Genomic DNA, 18,592 nt, shown 5'->3' with positions numbered 1-18,592 from the left:
AATAAAATTGCAGAGCATATACAAAAACATGGACTGATGAGACAAAGTCAGCACGGATTTAGTGAAGGGAAGTCTTGCCTCACCAATCTAATGCATTTTTTTGAGGGGGTAAGCAAACATGTGGACAATGGGGAGCCGGTTGATATTGTATATCTGGATTTTCAGAAGGCGTTTGACAAAGTGCCGCACGAAAGACTCCTGAAGAAATTGCAGAGTCATGGAATCGGAGGTAGGGTATTATTATGGATTAAGAACTGGTTGAAAGATAGGAAGCAGAGAGTAGGATTGCGTGGCCAGTATTCTCAGTGGAGGAGGGTAGTTAGTGGGGTCCCGCAGGGGTCTGTGCTGGGTCCGTTGCTTTTTAATGTATTTATAAATGACCTAGAGATGGGAATAACTAGTGAGGTAATTAAATTCGCCGATGACACAAAATTATTCAGGGTCGTCAAGTCGCAGGAGGAATGTGAACAATTACAGGAGGACCTTGCGAGACTGGGAGAATGGGCGTGCAAGTGGCAGATGAAGTTCAATGTTGACAAGTGCAAAGTGATGCATGTGGGTAAGAGGAACCCGAATTATAGCTACGTCTTGCAAGGTTCCGCGTTAGGAGTTACGGATCAAGAAAGGGATCTGGGTGTCGTCGTCGATGATACGCTGAAACCTTCTGCTCAGTGTGCTGCTGCGGCTAGGAAAGCGAATAGAATGTTGGGTGTTATTAGGAAGGGTATGGAGTCCAGGTGTGCGGATGTTATAATGCCGTTGTATCGCTCCATGGTGCGACCGCACCTGGAGTATTGTGTTCAGTACTGGTCTCCGTATCTCAAAAAGATATAGTAGAATTGGAAAAGGTACAGCGAAGGGCGACGAAAATGATAGTGGGGATGGGACGACTTTCCTATGAAGAGAGGCTGAGAAGGCTAGGGCTTTTCAGCTTGGAGAAGAGACGGCTGAGGGGAGATATGATAGAAGTGTATAAAATAATGAGTGGAATGGATCGGGTGGATGTGAAGCGACTGTTCACGCTATCCAAAAATACTAGGACTAGAGGGCATGAGTTGAAGCTACAGTGTGGTAAATTTAAAACGAATCGGAGAAAATTTTTCTTCACCCAACGTGTAATTAGACTCTGGAATTCGTTGCCGGAGAACGTGGTACGGGCGGTTAGCTTGACGGAGTTTAAAAAGGGGTTAGATAGATTCCTAAAGGACAAGTCCATAGACCGCTATTAAATGGACTTGGAAAAATTCCGCATTTTTAGGTATAACTTGTCTGGAATGTTTTTACGTTTGGGGAGCGTGCCAGGTGCCCTTGACCTGGATTGGCCACTGTCGGTGACAGGATGCTGGGCTAGATGGACCTTTGGTCTTTCCCAGTATGGCACTACTTATGTACTTATGTACTTATGTAACATCCTGTTTCCAACAGTGACCAATCCAGGTCAGAAGTACCTGGCAAGATCCCAAAACAGTACATTTTATGCTGCTTATTCTAGAAATAAGCAGTGGATTTTCTCCAAGTCATTTTAATAATAGCTTAGGGACTTTTAGGAAGCTATCTAAACCTTTCTTAAACCCCGCTACGCTAACTGCTTTTACTACATTCTCTGGCAACAAATTGCAGAGTTTAATTACTCGTTGAGTGAAGAAATAATTTCTCCAGTTCGTTTTAAATTTACTACATTGTAGCTTCATTGCTTGTCCTTTAGTCCTAGTATTTTTGGAAAGAGTAAACAAGCGATTCACATCTACCCATTCCACTCATTATTTTATAGACCTCTATCATATCTTCCCTCAGCTGTCCCTTCTCCAAGCTGAAGAGCCCTAGCTGCTTTAGCCTTTCCTCATAGGGAAGTTATCCCTTCCCCTTTATCATTTTCATTGCCCTTCTCTGTACCTTTTGTAATTCCACTTTATCATTTTTTAGATACGGTGACCAGAATTGCACACAATATTGGAGGTGTGGTCCAAATCAGTTCGGTTCAGAATGCATGGTTTATGGGGGGAGGAAATGACATCACTGGAGTGGATGGCTGCTCTGGTGTATAGCTCTGTCGGGTCTGTGCTATTTTTGTGGAGTAAATCCCTCTATCAGTGTCAATTTGTGTTTGTATGAGTCCTTGCAGAGTGCTGCTATGGCTTCTCGCAGGAAGCTGGAGAGTTACAAATACACTGGGGGCAAAGCTACTTCTGAAGTGCTGAAAACCATGAGCCTGGAAACTGAGTAAGATGGCAACAGCTTCGGGGCCCAGGGCATCTGAGCCGGAACATGGTGAGAGTGGTGGAGATGGATGTTTGGAGGTCCCTGTGTTGTTGTTGGACGATCTGCTAGCGACCCTGGAGGCTTTGCGGGAGGCTATTCGGTCGGTGAGAGCGAATATTAGAAGTGCTGTGGCCGAAATTAAACTGGATTTGTCGGACCTCAGTAAGAGGCAGGATGAACTGGAATCATGCATGGAGTTGCTGTAAGGCAAAGTGAGGACACCCAACAAAAGCTGACTATGGTTCAGCAGGCTGAACTGGACCTATGGGACAGGATCCAAGGACCTGTAGAACCACTCGAGGTAGTGCAATTTGAGGATCTGCGACATACCAGAGGAGGCGGCCTTTCAGGACACTAAGATAAAAAGGCAGCAATGTTGAAAAGACTTCTAGATCTAGGAACAGTTGTTCCCATTCCTTTACTAGAGAGAGGTTAAGGCTGGTACTATTTTGTCATTCCAAAGAAAGACGGTTCTTTTCGATTTGCATTCAGTCTCATTGACAATGTAGTCAGAAGAATTTCTCACAGCTCTGTCAAGGAAACCTACTTGCACATTCCCATCTGTGGCCCCTAACAAAGATTCGCCTTCCAGTCAGAAATTCCAGTTTCAGGCTCTGCCCTTTAAACTTTTTCAAAAGTCACAGTGTTAGTCATGGCAGCTGTACGCAGAGACTTATCTTGTTGAAAGGCTTATCAGAGTAGTGCCAGAACAGGGAAGTCAGTCAGGTGACATTTTCAACAATTTTTGGGCTGGGTAATGAACTTTGTCAAACGCAAATTGGAGCCTTCTTATTGTATAGAATATTTGGGAGCTTTGTTTAATACCCACCTAGGGAAGGTGTTCTTGCCCAAACAATTCAAAAGTTTAATTCTCAAATTCATTCCCTCATGGAGTGGAATGTGCCCTGGGTCTGGGATTATATGCATGTGCAGGGATCTATGACTGTAACCCTAGATTTGGCTCAAACTCATATGTGGCTTTTGCAAATGTCTACTCTAATTTTTTGGTCCCCTCCATCTAAAATACACAAAGTTCAGCTTCTGTGATTACAAGAAGTCAAGACTAACATTAAATGGTAGTTAAAGTCTCAGAACTTGTCAAGAGGAATGCTTGGATAGTGGAGAATACACTGTATGAAATTGGTTGCTCAGAATCAGTGGATGATGGTTGAAACAACTTGATCCATCAACCACTTGGAGACCCGAGCTATTTGAAGAGCACTGGAGGTCTTTCAAAGAAGGCAGGTAGAGTCTTTTTTGACAGTGCCACTGAGGTAGCTTATGTCAATTGCCAATAAAGAGTCAAGGAATGACCAGAGAAGCAGCCATTCTCTGTCAATGGGCCAAACAAACATCTTCTAGCATTGTCAGTGGCAAACATAGCAGGAGCTTCAATTTTGAAGGCCATATCTTGCCAAGGACATAAAAAGACTTGAAGCAGTTCAGAGAAAAATGACCAAAATGGTATGAGGTTTGCTTCGCATGATGTATGATGAGACACTTGAAGACCTGGACATTTATACCCTGGAGAAAAGGAGAGACAAGGCTGATATGATACAGACATTCAAATATTTGAAAGGTAATTTACAAACAAACCTTTTTCAGAGACGGGAAGGCGGTAGAACTAGAATTGAGGTTGCAGTGGAGCCAACTTGGGAATAATGTCAGGAAGTAATTTTTTAGAGAAAGAATGGTAGATACCTGGTGATATGCTTGGTTGGGTCAACAGGAATGAATTTTCTGAATAAATGGGCTTTCAGGCGTTTTCAGAATGTTAGGTAATTATCCGTGAATTTTAGATCTTTCGGTAGTGTGTTCCAGAGTTTGGTGCAAATGTATGAGAGACCAGTTTTGTATGTTGATCTGTATTTAAGACCTTGGCATTTACGGAAGTGGAATGTAAGGTAGGATCTCGTGGACTTAGTTGCGTTTTGGCTTGGTAGATCTGTTAGGTTGGTCATGTAACCCAGTGAGAGACCGAAGATTTTTCTGTAGGCCAAAGAACATATTTTGAAGGACATACGTGCTTTGACTGGTAGCCAGTATCATTTTTGGAGTAGAGATTGTGTGCTTTTGAATAGTTTTTTTTTTTTTTCCGAAAATGAGTCTGGCTTCTGTATTTTTTCAGCTGTTTGTAATTTCTTTAAGATTTGTTCCTTGCACCCTGCGTAGATTCCATTGCAGTAGTCTGCATGGGCAAGGACCATGGTTTGGATCAGGGTGTGGAATACGTCTCTTGGGAAGTATTGTTTTATACGTTTATGTTTCGACATTGTGTGGAACATTTTCTTTGTAGTGTCTGCATTCTGTACTGATCTGGTTAGAATGAATAAGAAGAAAAAATTTGGTCATACCTGCTACTTTCCTTTCCTTGATTCCAAGTAGACCAGAGACCCACTCTGAAGCTAGGGAAAATGAATCATTGATTGCTCTGATTTGTTTTCCAGAGGTAGCACTGCCAAGATTGGTGGCCCTATATTCTCTCCTCCACAATAATAGGTGATTTGGGGTTTTTTTGTTTGTTTGTTTGTTTTTCATTTGGTTAGCCCACAATTGCTTCATTCAGGAATACTGGTGAACTGTGGCTGCATGGTGCCTCTTCTAGGGCAGAACTTGTTGCTAATTGGTCTCTGTCTCTATCTTCTGTCTAACCCATGTTTTCTGTATTTGTGTGGTTGGACTGTAGCAGGTAAGACCAAACTTTTCCATAATTTTGATTGAAAACTTAATGATGATGCTGGATAAAAAAAAATGCCCACAATGAAAGAAGCATAAATCATTTGATCCAGAATTTTAATTTCATAGTCTGTGCCCCCTTCATCGGGATTTGCAATTGTAAGACATAAGTTTTTTCAATAACAATTTATAAGCCAAAATTTGGAAAAAAATATTTTAGTACAGTAACAAAATGAACTAGCATGAGAGCTAAGAGAAGCACAGAACCAAGCCACCAGGTGATACTATCGGAAATTCTAGTCTTCAGTTATATTGCTCAGTTTCTCTGAACACTGTATCTGGATTTTGATGCTCCCAAGCAGTGGTGTAGCCAGACTGCCAATTTTGGGTGGGCCTGAACCCAAAGTGGGTGGGCACAAAATAGGTGATGTGGTCTATGAACAAAAGTACTTAAGAAGTTCGAATGCACTTAAATGCATAAAAAGAAGCAATATTGTTTCAAAATGCTCTCTCACACTACCAGGACAGACATCATCCTAAATCTGAACCCACGAGTCTCTCATTTGGTGATTGCTAATTCTTAACCTTCAACAAAAGACATTTGGAAAAGCAGAAATAATTTTACAGCATCACTATCCCTCATAAAATTTCTGCAGTGGAAAGGACACCAGCGCTCAAGGAGTGACCAAACGGCCAACAGCGTGTTTGAAAATTGATTTGGCTTACCAGATGGTGATGAAAAAGCCAGAAACAGAATCTCTCACAGCATGCTGCAGGTTTTTTTCCCTCCCTTACCCCAGCCACCACTAGCATGCTGGCTGCAGGTCTTCTTTCCCCTCCCTCCCCTTCCGGCAGCGCCACAGTCTAACTGTACAGCTGAGCAAAGCTGCAGGGCACTGGGTCCATCCGTCCTGCTGCTACGCTGCTGTGTTGTAGAATGCAGTGGTATATTATAAAAATGCACTTAATATTATTTATTACTACTATTTACTACTGGTTGATATACAGCAGAAGTTAACCAAGTCCACTTCATGCTTTCTAATATAATTTTTAACAGCATTTTTTCAATTATTACCCAAATGTGACTTATGAAAACCACTTGCCCCTGAAATATGCTCAAAACAGAATAATCCATTTGTACAAAAGAGATGAGGTGAATATGTGATTCCATGTGCCCCAATGAAAGAAGAGTTTAATTTTACTTCCAATCTTTATAACACGCAGGCTTCCCAAGGCAGATTACAACAGTTACGATCAACCCATTAGTAAAGACTGAAATTTGGCCATGTATTACTGTTTGAAGCTGTTTTAGTGATATTCAGTTCTTATTTCTTGATATTTATATATAGGAAGTTTTCAAATAAATTAAAAAGCTGTTGAATAAGTAAAAAAAACATTATTTTGTCCTCCATCTTTTAAGGCACTGCCTATCCAACTGAAACAGTTTTTGACTTTTTACAGATGGACCACACAGATAGCTCGGGATGTAGTGGGGGACCTCTCTCTCTTTTTTTGGCTGTCAGGGAATTTTCAGCGCTTACTCAAAAACAAATTTGCATATAAGCACGTCGCTCCTTAGACGGAACACTGATTATGATAGCGACAAACCATTAGCTGTTTTACTAATACTGTGAAGTTATGTTTTATGGTCCAAACCACTAAAGGTGGCCAGGAAAATATATAACCTAAAAAAAAGTTTACCTTAAGGCAAACCTTCGTACATAGAATTGCTGAGTACAGTGTAAAGGCCTTCTGTTCCTGCCGTGCATTTCGTTAACAGTTTCAAATTAATCTTACATTACTAGCTCTCAGAGTACTATGCTTACTATAAATATTTAAAGCATTACTGTTGACAGAGAAATAATGCTGACAAATTGAGTTGACATTTGTGACTATGCTGACCGTACATAATGTAGAATGGCTCCGTTCATCTTCGTCTGTTCTTCTGCTGCTTATCTACAGCGGATCCGCGCGCTGCCAGGGCTGTCTGTATGCTGCCTGCGACTGCGTCCTCTGTGCTTGCCCCGCCTCTAAAAGGCGGGACCAGCGCAGAGGAAGCAGTCGTAGGCAGCATACAGACAGCCCTTGCAGCGCGCGGATCCGCTGTAGATAAGCAGCAGAACAGACGAAGATGAACGGAGCCGGAGGGCAGCAGCGTAACGGCAGGACGGACGGACCCGGTGCCCTGCAGCTTTGCGGTAGTGTTAGACTGCGGTGCGGCATTGCCTGAAGTGGAGGGAGGGGAAAGAAGGCTTGCAGCGATTCTTTTGGCGTTTCTCTGCACCGTTGCTGGGTGGGCCTGAGCCCAAAGTGGGTGGGCCCAGGCCCACCCAGGCCCACCCGTGGCTACGCCCCTGCTCCCAAGAATGAGGAGATGGAACCTATCATGTTCAGAATGGTGAATGTGGTGTACTAGGATCCTTACATGCTTGGTGTGGTGATCCTGGAGCTCCCAGAATCAGAGTAGGGATTCTTTCAGTGTTAGTGATGATTCTGAAACTTCAAGGAGCAAGTAGGTGGGTGCCTTCCACTTGTGGGACAGTGATTCTGGTGGAGACATGGACAAGTTTAGCATTCACTATAGTCAGTACTGACGTTTTCTGAGCATGAAAGCAGGGTGATGACAAAAGGGTTATATTTATGATTTGGCTAATGATGATTCTTGCTCCCACAGTATTATAGGACCAGAGATAAGGAATGTTGAAGGAGTCTGTTTTGTGAACCCATTGCTTTTATTTTTTTCTGCAGTATACCATGTTTCTGTGTTCAGCTCTTCTAATCACCATTATCCAGTACTGTAACTTCTGCCAGCTTAGCTCCTGGATGAGATCTTCTTTGGCTACCATTGTGGGGATTGTACTCCTCATCCTACTCTACATCCCATGGTGTACTGACAGGTGAGACCTCCCACATATGACTTGTATTGATTAATTCTTGAACTTTTAACACAAACATGGGACAATGCAGTTGTGGCTTAGGTGTGCAGGTCCTAATACTTCTCTGGCTCCAGGATAGTGGCCTCTGAAACATGCATTAACCTTGGAAGCCTACTACTGAAACTACCCTCCCTTCTCAACTCAGCTTTAATGCAACAGGATCTCATTTACAGTCGAAAATTTATTTATCTTATTAAGGTGGCACAGCTGTATACCAGTATAGCCTATGCTGAGCCCAGTCCATTCTCCCAACCTACTGACCCACTATCTAATGAATGCATAACATGTTTCTGATATTAAATGCTATTTTCAGGCCTTGAAAGAGCACACTGGTACTAAGCACTATAAAAGAGTGTGATTTGTTTCTGTAGCCTTGCAAATTGCTAAAATATGTTAATTGCAGGTGACTGAAGCAATCATATTTAAAATCAAATTCAGCAAACCTTTGACTAATATTCTAAGGGAATTATGTATTGGCTACTGGGTGTTCAATGCACAACTCCCCTGTCTAGATATTTTAAAAAGTTATCTAGATCATATTTAGTGGCTTAAATCAGTAAACAGCTAGATATTATCCTTATAAAAAAGGATCATTTTTGTGAGGAGCAGGCGTGATCTTGACTGATACCCAAATAAGTTAACTGGATAGATTTAGGCCTGCTATTATCAAGCTGGCAGTCACTTATATTCAGCGCCACTAGTTATTTGGGTGACAGTACCAAGTATATGTATTAAGTTATGCACCAGCACTTAGCTCAAGTACCTGCATATTTATGGGACGACTTCCCTATGAGGAAAGGCTAAAGCGGCTAGGGCTCTTCAGCTTGGAGAAGAGATGAGGGGGAAATATGATAGAGATATATAAAATGAGTGGAGTGGAACAGGTTTACTCTTTTCAAAAGTACTAGGACTAAGGGGCACGCAATAAAGCTGGAAAGTAATAAATTTAAAACAAATAGGAGAAAATATTTCTTCACTCAACGTGTAATTAAACTCTGGAATTCGTTGCCAGAGAATGTAGTAAAAGCAGTTAGCTTAGTGAGGTTTAAAAAAGGTTTGGATGGCTTTCTAAAGGAAAAATCCATAGACCATTATTAAAATGGACTTGGGGAAAATCCACTGCTTATTTCTAGAATATGCAACATAAAATGTATTATACTGTTTTGGGATCTTGCCAGGTACTTGTGACCTGGATTGGCTACTGTTGGAAACAAGATGCTGAGCTTGATGGACCTTCGTCTGTCCCAGTATGGCAATACTTATATACATATAATAAATATAAACTGCGTTGACTGTACCACGGAAAGGCAGTATATCAAATCCCATTGCCCTTACCCTTACCCCCTTAATCCACTGATTATGGTAGCTGATGATCTGGCCCTTTGACTTTAGCAATAAATTAATTGTTGTCTTTTTATAGGTCACTCACAAACTAAAATAAATTACACCAAATAAATAGAAACACAAAAATGTAGGAGAATGAGGGCAGATAAAACCATATGGCCTATCGTGTCTGCCCATCCATGCTATATACCATCCCTTCCTCTCTCCTAGAGACCCTATGGACTTGTCCCAATTTCTTGACTTCAGATATAGTCTCCACTACTTCCATCGAGAGGCCATTCCATGAATTATCACCCTTTCCATGAAGAAGTATTTTCTCAAGTTACTTCTGAGTCTGTCTCCTTACACCTTCATCCTATGCCTCCTCAAACTGTGTATTTATGCCTTGGAGGTATTTAATCATCGCTGTCATATTCCACCCCCCCCCCCCCCCCCCGCGCCTTTGTCCTAAAATACACATATTGAGATCTTTACGACTATCGCCATATGCTTTATGATGAAGACCACTGACCATTTTAGTAGCTGTCCTCTGGACCAACTCCATCCAGTTTCTATCTTTTTGAGGGTGTGATCTACAAAACTGCATACCATATTCTAAATGAGGTCTCACCAGTGTCTTATACAGAGGCAGCATCCATTGGATTTCAGAAACATCACTATTCTCTGCTTTAAAAGATTTTAAGTTAAATAATTATCCCCACTCCCTAAGCTGGTTCTAAACAACTTTAACAGACTAACAATTCAACAAAGATGCAGAAAGTAGTCTCAATAGTGAGATGGTCTTTTGCACCAAGTGTCATATGTATGATTATTTCCATGTGTGTTGATTATATTGAATGGTGCTTAGACAGCAACTCTGGCTGTGAAGAACTAAGGCCAGTTCCAGGCAGACAGTTTAGGATGGCTGGAGTGGGCTTCGATGGCATCTCCATTAGTTGGAATGTAAGGACAGTGCTGAGTGGATTTCTATGGTCTGTGTCCCAGAAATGGTAAAGAAAAGTCCAGGATCAATTATTTTATTCCATATTCATTGTTGGTTTAATCATGAATTGATAATGAGTGTGACTGCTGGGCAGAGTGGATAGACCATTCAGATCTTTATGAGCTGTCATCTACTATGTTACTTTGTATATATGTGTATACCTAGTGCAGAAAGCTTCTAGCTCTCTGAAAACAAGTTAAATCCATGGAGGCCAAGTTTAGGCTTTTAGGTAAGAAATTGAAATCCAGAACCTCCAGGGCAGCATTCTCAAAAACATTCCCTCTTGACATGCAGGGCCCCAGAGGCAGGCTGAGTTCCAGAGTCTTACTGCACTGATAAGATGATGGTGCTGAGAAGAGAGCTTTAGATTTGTTGGGAGCAAAGTGACATTCTGGGGAAGAGGGCCCTACTCTGAAAGATGTGTTCCACCTTAACCAGGATGGAACCTGGATGCTAGCACTATCATTTGAAAAGAAGATATAGCAACATTTAGACTAGATCATGGGGGAAAGTTGACAGTCACTCTGGAGTAAATGATTCAGACTGAGGTATCTTCAAAGAATGCTAACAAAACAGTGACGCTAGAATATGCCAGTAGAGAGGATGTATTTAATACAAAATGATACAAATGATTCCTATATCAACTGCTAAGCAGTTTGTGAATACAAATAAAAATCATATTTTAAACTGCCAGAAACCTAAAAAGTGAAATTGGAGTATTACAATGTATGGCACTAAATGAAAATATAGACATAGGCATCTTGGAAAATATGCAAGTACTTCAATCTAGTTATGATTTCTGCTTCTTTGCCCCTAGTCTTTTATAAAGACACATAGGTACCTGTGTGTCTTTATAAAATAGGCTCCTACTTAACCTTCGTGCACAGGCCACCTGTTTTTATGATATCCTCGATTGGGGTAATTTTATAAAGGATTTCTGCATGGAAAAGGCCATTTATAAAATTGCACAGCTGTTTATGTGCATATAAATATGTGCACTTAAGAGACTGCCCATAAGCATTCCCAGGGGCATAATTTGAGCAGAGAGTTGCAATATATGCACATATTTTATAACATGCTGCGGTATACTTCCCCCAAGTTATCTTTTTCATAATGGTCGGACCTTCAGATGGTAAACTCGGTATTGGACTAAACTTTCTTCCGATACCAAACAAGCACCCGACTCATAGTTCCAGTTGAGTTTTTATACTTTTTATATATAAGCTCAACTATGAAATTTTTCTTCAAAGCTTCTTATAAATATATTTTATAAAGCACGTGCATCCATGCAGACAGTACATGTACACATTTGGAGCAGCTGCAAGTTTGTGTGATTCAATTTGTATGCCGTTGAGGCTTGTTCTAAGAACCTAGTTAATAAGGGCACATTGACACCTATGACCTAGACTACTTCTACCACCTAATTTCCCTATGCTTATCCCATGTCTCATCACCCTCCGCCTCCTCTACCCCTCCTCCAATACTCACCCTTGCTCATACCTTTCCTACTCCCTTCACTTTCGCCCTTCTCTACCTACCTATTTCTTTTATTATTCTACTATACTTATATTTCTTCATCAAAACTCTGTAATCCCTGTTACTATGTAAGCCGCATTGAACCTACTTTGAGTGGTTAAGCGCGGGGTATAAATGTAATAAATAAATATGATCCTTTTATAAAATAGACAACTTAGAGTTGAAACATAGGCACTCTGTTACAGAATTCCCCTTGAAATGGGTGATTTTATAATAGGGGGCCTATGGCAACATAGTTTTATGTGCCTACATAAAAGAGACTGTTGAAGGAAGGGAAAGAATTTTTTAATTAGCACACATCTTTTTCAATAGTAACTCAATGAGAGTTACACTGGGTATAAATCTATGCATATACTCGCGTACTTTCTAAGGTGCCTATGACTATATTTTCGTTTAGTACTATTCTCCAATTTTACTTTTTAGTCTTCTGACATTCGCATACAGACAGTTCAAAGTATGTTTATATGTATTCACAAACTGCCTAGCAGTTAACAGGGCTAATCTGGAATCATTTATATCAGTTTGCTTATTTACTTCTGCTTTTACCAAATCATGTACAGTAGGTATTTTCTTGTCCCTGGAGTGCTTGCAAACTAGGTTTGTACCTGAGGCAATATAGGGTTAAGTGACTTGCCAAAGATCACAAGAAGCAGCAGTGGGATTTGAACCTGGCTTCCTTGGTTCTCAGCCCACTTATCTAACCATTGACAACTACTCCACTCATTGCAAGCCCGAGCAGTGCACAAGCTTTACACATGTTCTAAAGAGAGTGTAAGCATGTGTGTCTGTGTGTGTTCTATGCAGTCATGCATGTGTTTTATAAAATATGTGTATGTATTGAAACTCCACCTACTCTCTGCACTGGAACATCTACACATGATCTCTTTGACATAAATACTTATGTAGTTTTGTTTAATTGTTTAATACATTTGATATACCACTGTATTCAACAAAGGTCAGAGCAGTTTACAATAAAAAAATTTTAAACTACGAAAGAATGCCATAACTTATAGGATAGAATAAAACACAGACAAAGAAATAAATAAATCCTTTTATTTTTCCTCAGGCTACCCTCATGCACTGCCACCCACCAGACTGATTGTCCCAAAAGCTTGCTGAAAAAAATAAGTTTTCAATAAAATCTTTAATTGTTTTAAAAGAAGTTGCCTCCAGGCAGTGGCGTACCAAGGGCGGGGCGGTGGGGGCGGTCCGCCCCGGGTGCACGCTGCTGGAGAGTGCAGAGAGCAGCCGCGCGCCTGTCGGCTCCGCTGGTTCCCTGCTCCCTCTGCCTCGGAACAGGTTACGTCCTGTTCCGGGGCAGAGGGAGCAGGGAGCCAGTAAGGCCGACAGGCGCGCGGCTGCTCTCTGCTCCCTCCAGCAGCCAAGAATGCACCCGTGGGGGGGGGGGGGTTGATGCACCGGGGAGGGGGTGTCATTGCGCCAGGGGGGGGGTGCGCAGCGACGATCCGCCCCGGGTGGCAGCCGACCTAGGATCGCCACTGCCTCCAGGGAGCTGATCCCATAAAACAGGGGCATGCCAATAAAAAGCACTTTCCCGCATTGGAACTAAGCCTTAGAGGAAGCAGGAAGTGCCAGCAAGAAAGTATTGACAGATCTTAAAGCTTTACCCAGAGTATTAGGGCAAGTCATTGGTGCCAGATAAGTGGGGGTCCCCTCATGGATTACTTTATGAGTTATAGTCACATTCATTTATATATCCTATATAATAATTCTCACCTCCAACGTTCTGACTTGCTGCCTGGGACCGTGGCTCATTCCGAGTTGGTCTGCTAGGCTCCGTAGATCAGGCTGACATCACTGTAGCCATTATGATGTCAACTTCAGAACCGGGGGGGGGGGGGGGGGGACATGCCTCACAGCTGATCCATGTCCAGAGGAGGGTCGCTGGACATGGGTGGCTGGAGGGGGGCTAGGGAAGTTAGGAGGGGGGCAGGGGAGAGAGGAGGTTCGCTGGACATGGGTGGCTGCAGGGGAGCCGAGGAAAACCTTGCTAGCGCCTGTTTCATTTGTGTCAGAAACGGGCCTTTTTTACTAATATATATATATATATACTGTATATGTGTGTGTGTGTGTGTGTGTACTTTATGGGTTATAGTCACACAGCTTTGTTAGAGTCCTTTTCTCTATGTAAAACATGCTTTGTATGCAGAAGCTTTATAAAATTATCCCATTAAGAATCTGAGACCCACTGGAAGGATGATAACCAATGGAACATTGATACGAGGTAACACATAACAAAATAAGACAGATCAAATTTAATGTAATTCAGTGTTAGAATTTATAGTGGAGGAGTAGCCTTGTGGTTAGTGCAGTGGACTTTGATCCTGGGAACTGAGTTCGATTCACACTGCAGCTCCTTGTGACTCTGGGCAAGTCACTTAACCCTCCGTTGCCCCTGGTACAAAATAAGTACCTGAATATATGTAAACCGCTTTGAATGTAGTTGCAAAAACCTCAGAAAGGCGGTATATCAAGTCCCATTTCCATTGCCCTTTAACAGTAAAACTCTAAGGTAGTCTTTTACTAAGCCACGGTAGTGTTTTTAGCTTGTGGTAGAAATCAGCTGGCGGTAAATGCCGAGACTCCCATTATATTCCAGTGGGCGTCTTGGCGTTTACCTCCAGCTGATTTATACTGCGAGCTAAAAACACTACCGCAGCTTAGTAAAAGACCCCCTAGGTTAGTTACATCTATTTTTTTTTAAGTTCCACATTGGCACAAATACATACAATAGAAGTAATCAGATAATAGCAAATCAAAGATACAAAATACTAAAAAATAAAATCTGGTAGCCAGTTACTCATGAACTGGAGCATACCCATCGATGAGAAATGAACTTTTGAAATAACCACTTTCAAAGTTTTCTGTGAAAACAAAGAGAGTGAAGCTGAACTATGAGGTTCATATCAGAACCAGCTTCCTGCTGAAGTACTCGATTGCATAGCTGTCAACTTGCAGGTTTGGTGAAACGACATCCCGAGTTATTCTGCAATCTCACTTGGGACGTAAAATTCAGCCATATAATGTGCTGACTTCTGTCATAAGCCAGTTGCTATGGGTTAGTTCAGGAACCCAGCAACCTCTTCCTTTCTCCATAGATGAAGCAGGACACCGGTATACTATTTATGTACTTATTTACAATACCCCAGTATGATCTGTTGGCACAAGCAAAAAATATTTGATCACACAAGATGCCAAGTAAATTTGCATCTATGCCTCAAACTGGGGAACTAAAGGACTTTTCTTGACTTCCGTCAATTTGGCTACTCATTTCCTTGCAGTTCTTCTGCAGTGTCTAATATGCCCTAAGAATAGCTATAATGAGATGTTCCTCAGATCACCTCAGACACATTAGATCTGATAATCTAGTTTGACTGTGCTATCATAAATGCCAGTATAGACGGCAAGAGGTAATTTGGATTTAGATGTTTGGAATGGGCTCCCACTGTAGAGATGGTAGAGACAAAAACAGTAAAACATTCAAGAAATCTTGGAATAAGCACACAGGCTCCCTAGATGTGAAGGAATAATTGGAAAGCCAGAGATATACTAGGAATATTCTACATGGACTATTCTATATTAATAAAATTTGCTAATTAGAGAAATAGATGTAGATGTACTAGTAAAAATTATTACTTTAAAGAAAAAGAACCTCAAAGTTCCCAACGCTACCCCAAAGTACGGGAATATGTGATAGTGCTGTTACCTTAGTAGTCTTGTTATTATCATTAGCTCAGTTATAAAAAAAAAAAAAAAATCTCCTCAAAGGGAGAGAAAACTGTTACCAAAAAACTCAAACTACATTGAAATAAATACCTTCCCTCTATATCAGTGAATTCCTTCAAAAAGGCAGTAAATAAATCCTAATAAATACACATCCATGTACATAATTGAAAAGGGTTTTGTTCCTCAACCTTAAAGAAATCAACCCTGACTTATCTTTCTGATGTTGCTGGTCTCTGAATTTTCCAAGAGATTATCCAATTTGCAACACTCTTCGTACATACAAGGTTTCCACCAAACTCCTCTTCTCCACTAAACCATGCTGTTTATTTGTGAAAATACAAAACGCCCGCACTTACTGGACAAAAGAAAAATCATAAACTCCCACAGTGTTATCCCCAGTGTGTATATATATATACACACACACACACACAAAAATACTGACTTGAACGCCAGCCAATCAGTTTCAAGTATAGTATTAAAGGGACCCCTCCATGGAACAAAATCAATAAACTACTACTACTACTACTACTATTTAGCATTTCTATAGCGCTACAAGGCATACGCAGCGCTGCACAAACATAGAAGAAAGACAGTCCCTGCTCAAAGAGCTTACAATCTAATAGACAAAAAATAAATAAAGTAAGCAAATCAAGTCAATTAATGTGAACGGGAAGGAAGAGAGGAGGGTAGGTGGAGGCGAGTGGTTACAAGTGGTTACGAGTCAAAAGCAATGTTAAAGAGGTGGGCTTTCAGTCTAGATTTAAAGGTGGCCAAGGATGGGGCAAGACGTAGGGGCTCAGGAAGTTTATTCCAGGCATAGGGTGCAGCGAGACAGAAGGCGCGAAGTCTGGAGTTGACAGTAGTGGAGAAGGGAACAGATAAGAAGGATTTATCCATGGAGCGGAGTGCACGGGAAGGGGTGTAGGGAAGGACGAGTGTGGAGAGATACTGGGGAGCAGCAGAGTGAGTATATTTATAGGTTAGTAGAAGAAGTTTGAACAGGATGCGAAAACGGATAGGGAGCCAGTGAAGGGTCTTGAGGAGAGGGGGTAGTATGAGTAAAGCGACCCTGGCGGAAGATGAGACGGGCAGCAGAGTTTTGAACCGACTGGAGAGGGGAGAGGTGACTAAGTGGGAGGCCAGCAAAAAGCAGATTGCAGTAGTCTAAGCGAGAGGTGACAAGGGTGTGGATGAGGGTTTTGGTAGAGTGCTCGGAAAGAAAGGGGCGGATTTTACGGATGTTGTAAAGAAAGAAACGACAGGTCTTGGCAATCTGCTGGATATGAGCAGAGAAGGAGAGAGAAGAGTCAAAGATGACCCCAAGGTTTCGAGCTGAGGAGACAGGGAGAATGAGAGAGCCATCAACAGAAATAGGAAACGGGGGGAGCGGGGAGGTGGGTTTGGGGGGGAAAATGAGAAGCTCGGTTTTGGTCATATTTAATTTCAGGTGGCGTTGAGACATCCAGACAGCAATGTCAGACAAGCACGCTGAAACTTTGGTTTGGATGCAAGGTGAGATATCAGGGGTAGAAAGGTAGATTTGGGAGTCATCAGCATAGAGATGGTAGGAAAAGCCATGGGATGAGATTAATGAACCAAGGGAAGAAGTGTAGATAGAAAAGAGGAGGGGACCAAGAACAGAACCCTGAGGTACGCCGACAGGCAGAGGGATAGAAGTAGAAGAGGATCCACCAGAGTGAACACTAAAGGTGCGGAGGGAGAGGTAGGAAGAGAACCAGGAAAGGACAGAGCCCTGGAATCCAAGTGAGGACAGGGTATCGAGAAGTATGCTGTGATCGACAGTGTCAAAAGCAGCGGAAAGATCAAGAAGAATGAGGATGGAATATTGACCTCTGGATTTAGCCAGTAATAGGCTCTCCATTGCTGTATTGAGATAGTATTTTGCTTGATTATCTACCATTGTTCCCTTCTGTGTTTGTAGTAGAACAAGCATATGAAAGGACTCTATACAACAATAGAGAATTGTAGTTGCAACCGAATAAACATCATCCTTCTGAAGCTTTACCATGTATTGACAATAATTAAGCGTCATTGGAACATTTTTTAAACTTATTCTCAACGTGGTTTGGTGGTCACTTATACTAGGAATACCAATCTACATGATAAATTGAGCAAGGCAAATGTGTGGACGACACTTCAGCCATCAGAAGGAAATTATCAGAAATGTGGTCATTGTTCTGTTTGCGATATCATTGTGGAAGGTTCAATATTTAAGGTGCCTTTGATCAAAAATAAACATGGGTGCTAGAGGCCATTAGCGCCCACATTTACCAGTGCAGAATGATCAGAGGGGTCTAGCGCAGCAAACAACAAGTGCACCAGGCCTTAGGCCAGATAGCATGCAAATGTAGTCAAGCTCATTTAAATGAGGTCATTTTGTATTCTTCCCCAATGATCAGAAAAAAGCGCCCAAAACCAAGGTGCCTTACCACTGTAAAAAATAACGGCTGGTCCAAGTAGGCATTAGGGTCATGGAAGAGACGATTTTCCATGATTCTCTTGTTTCTGTCATGATTCTTTCTGCAAACTCTACTGGTTTTGATTGCTTTTCAAAGCAGAAGGAAACCCATGCAAGCCTTTGAGCACTGGTTGTGAGAAACTGCAGACCCAAACGTGAAGCACACATTGACATTTTGTTCTGCATCTAAATTTAAAGTGGCCATGCTTTAAAAAAAAAAAATCCCTAAGCACACGTTGGCATCTGTTTCTTGCATCTAAATATAAGCATCCAGAAAAAAAAATGTAAAACGCTTATATTTAGGCTGCAGAAAACAGATGCCAATGTGTAATTCATGTTCAGGTTTTTCCAGGTGCATGCGTAGAGGAGCTGAGTTTATCGCTGAACTCTTCTGCGTATTCGCCATGCATAATTCTCCAGCCAAACTCCCTAATGCTCAAAGCTATGAGTGCACCTATATTGGCATCTCATTAGCTTTGAGCATTAGGGCATTGTTCTTCTGCACTGTTCCAGCGGTATTTTTATGGCGCTGTTCATTATAGCACCAGAGTTTTGATCATCAGCCCCTGAGTAGATAACAGGACACAGAGAAATTCAATTAAGATATTTTACTACATGTGAATCCATTAATGT

At 41.7% G+C, this 18,592-nt stretch overlaps 1 protein-coding gene across 2 annotated transcripts in view; it reads left to right on the top strand.

The window, feature by feature from the left end:
* Nucleotides 1-18,592, top strand: part of ADCY9 (adenylate cyclase 9) — a 330,545-nt gene that overhangs the window by 290,085 nt on the left and 21,868 nt on the right. For both annotated transcript variants that reach the window (XM_030212364.1, XM_030212363.1), the window contains exon 8: nt 7,684-7,832. In XM_030212364.1, the coding sequence (XP_030068224.1) occupies nt 7,684-7,832 (149 nt within the window). The remainder of the gene's footprint in view (nt 1-7,683; nt 7,833-18,592) is intronic.

The sequence above is a fragment of the Microcaecilia unicolor genome, chromosome 8, assembly GCF_901765095.1.
Source record: "Microcaecilia unicolor chromosome 8, aMicUni1.1, whole genome shotgun sequence".
Classification (NCBI taxonomy): domain Eukaryota; kingdom Metazoa; phylum Chordata; class Amphibia; order Gymnophiona; family Siphonopidae; genus Microcaecilia; species Microcaecilia unicolor.
This window is presented reverse-complemented; position numbering and strand designations above follow the sequence as displayed.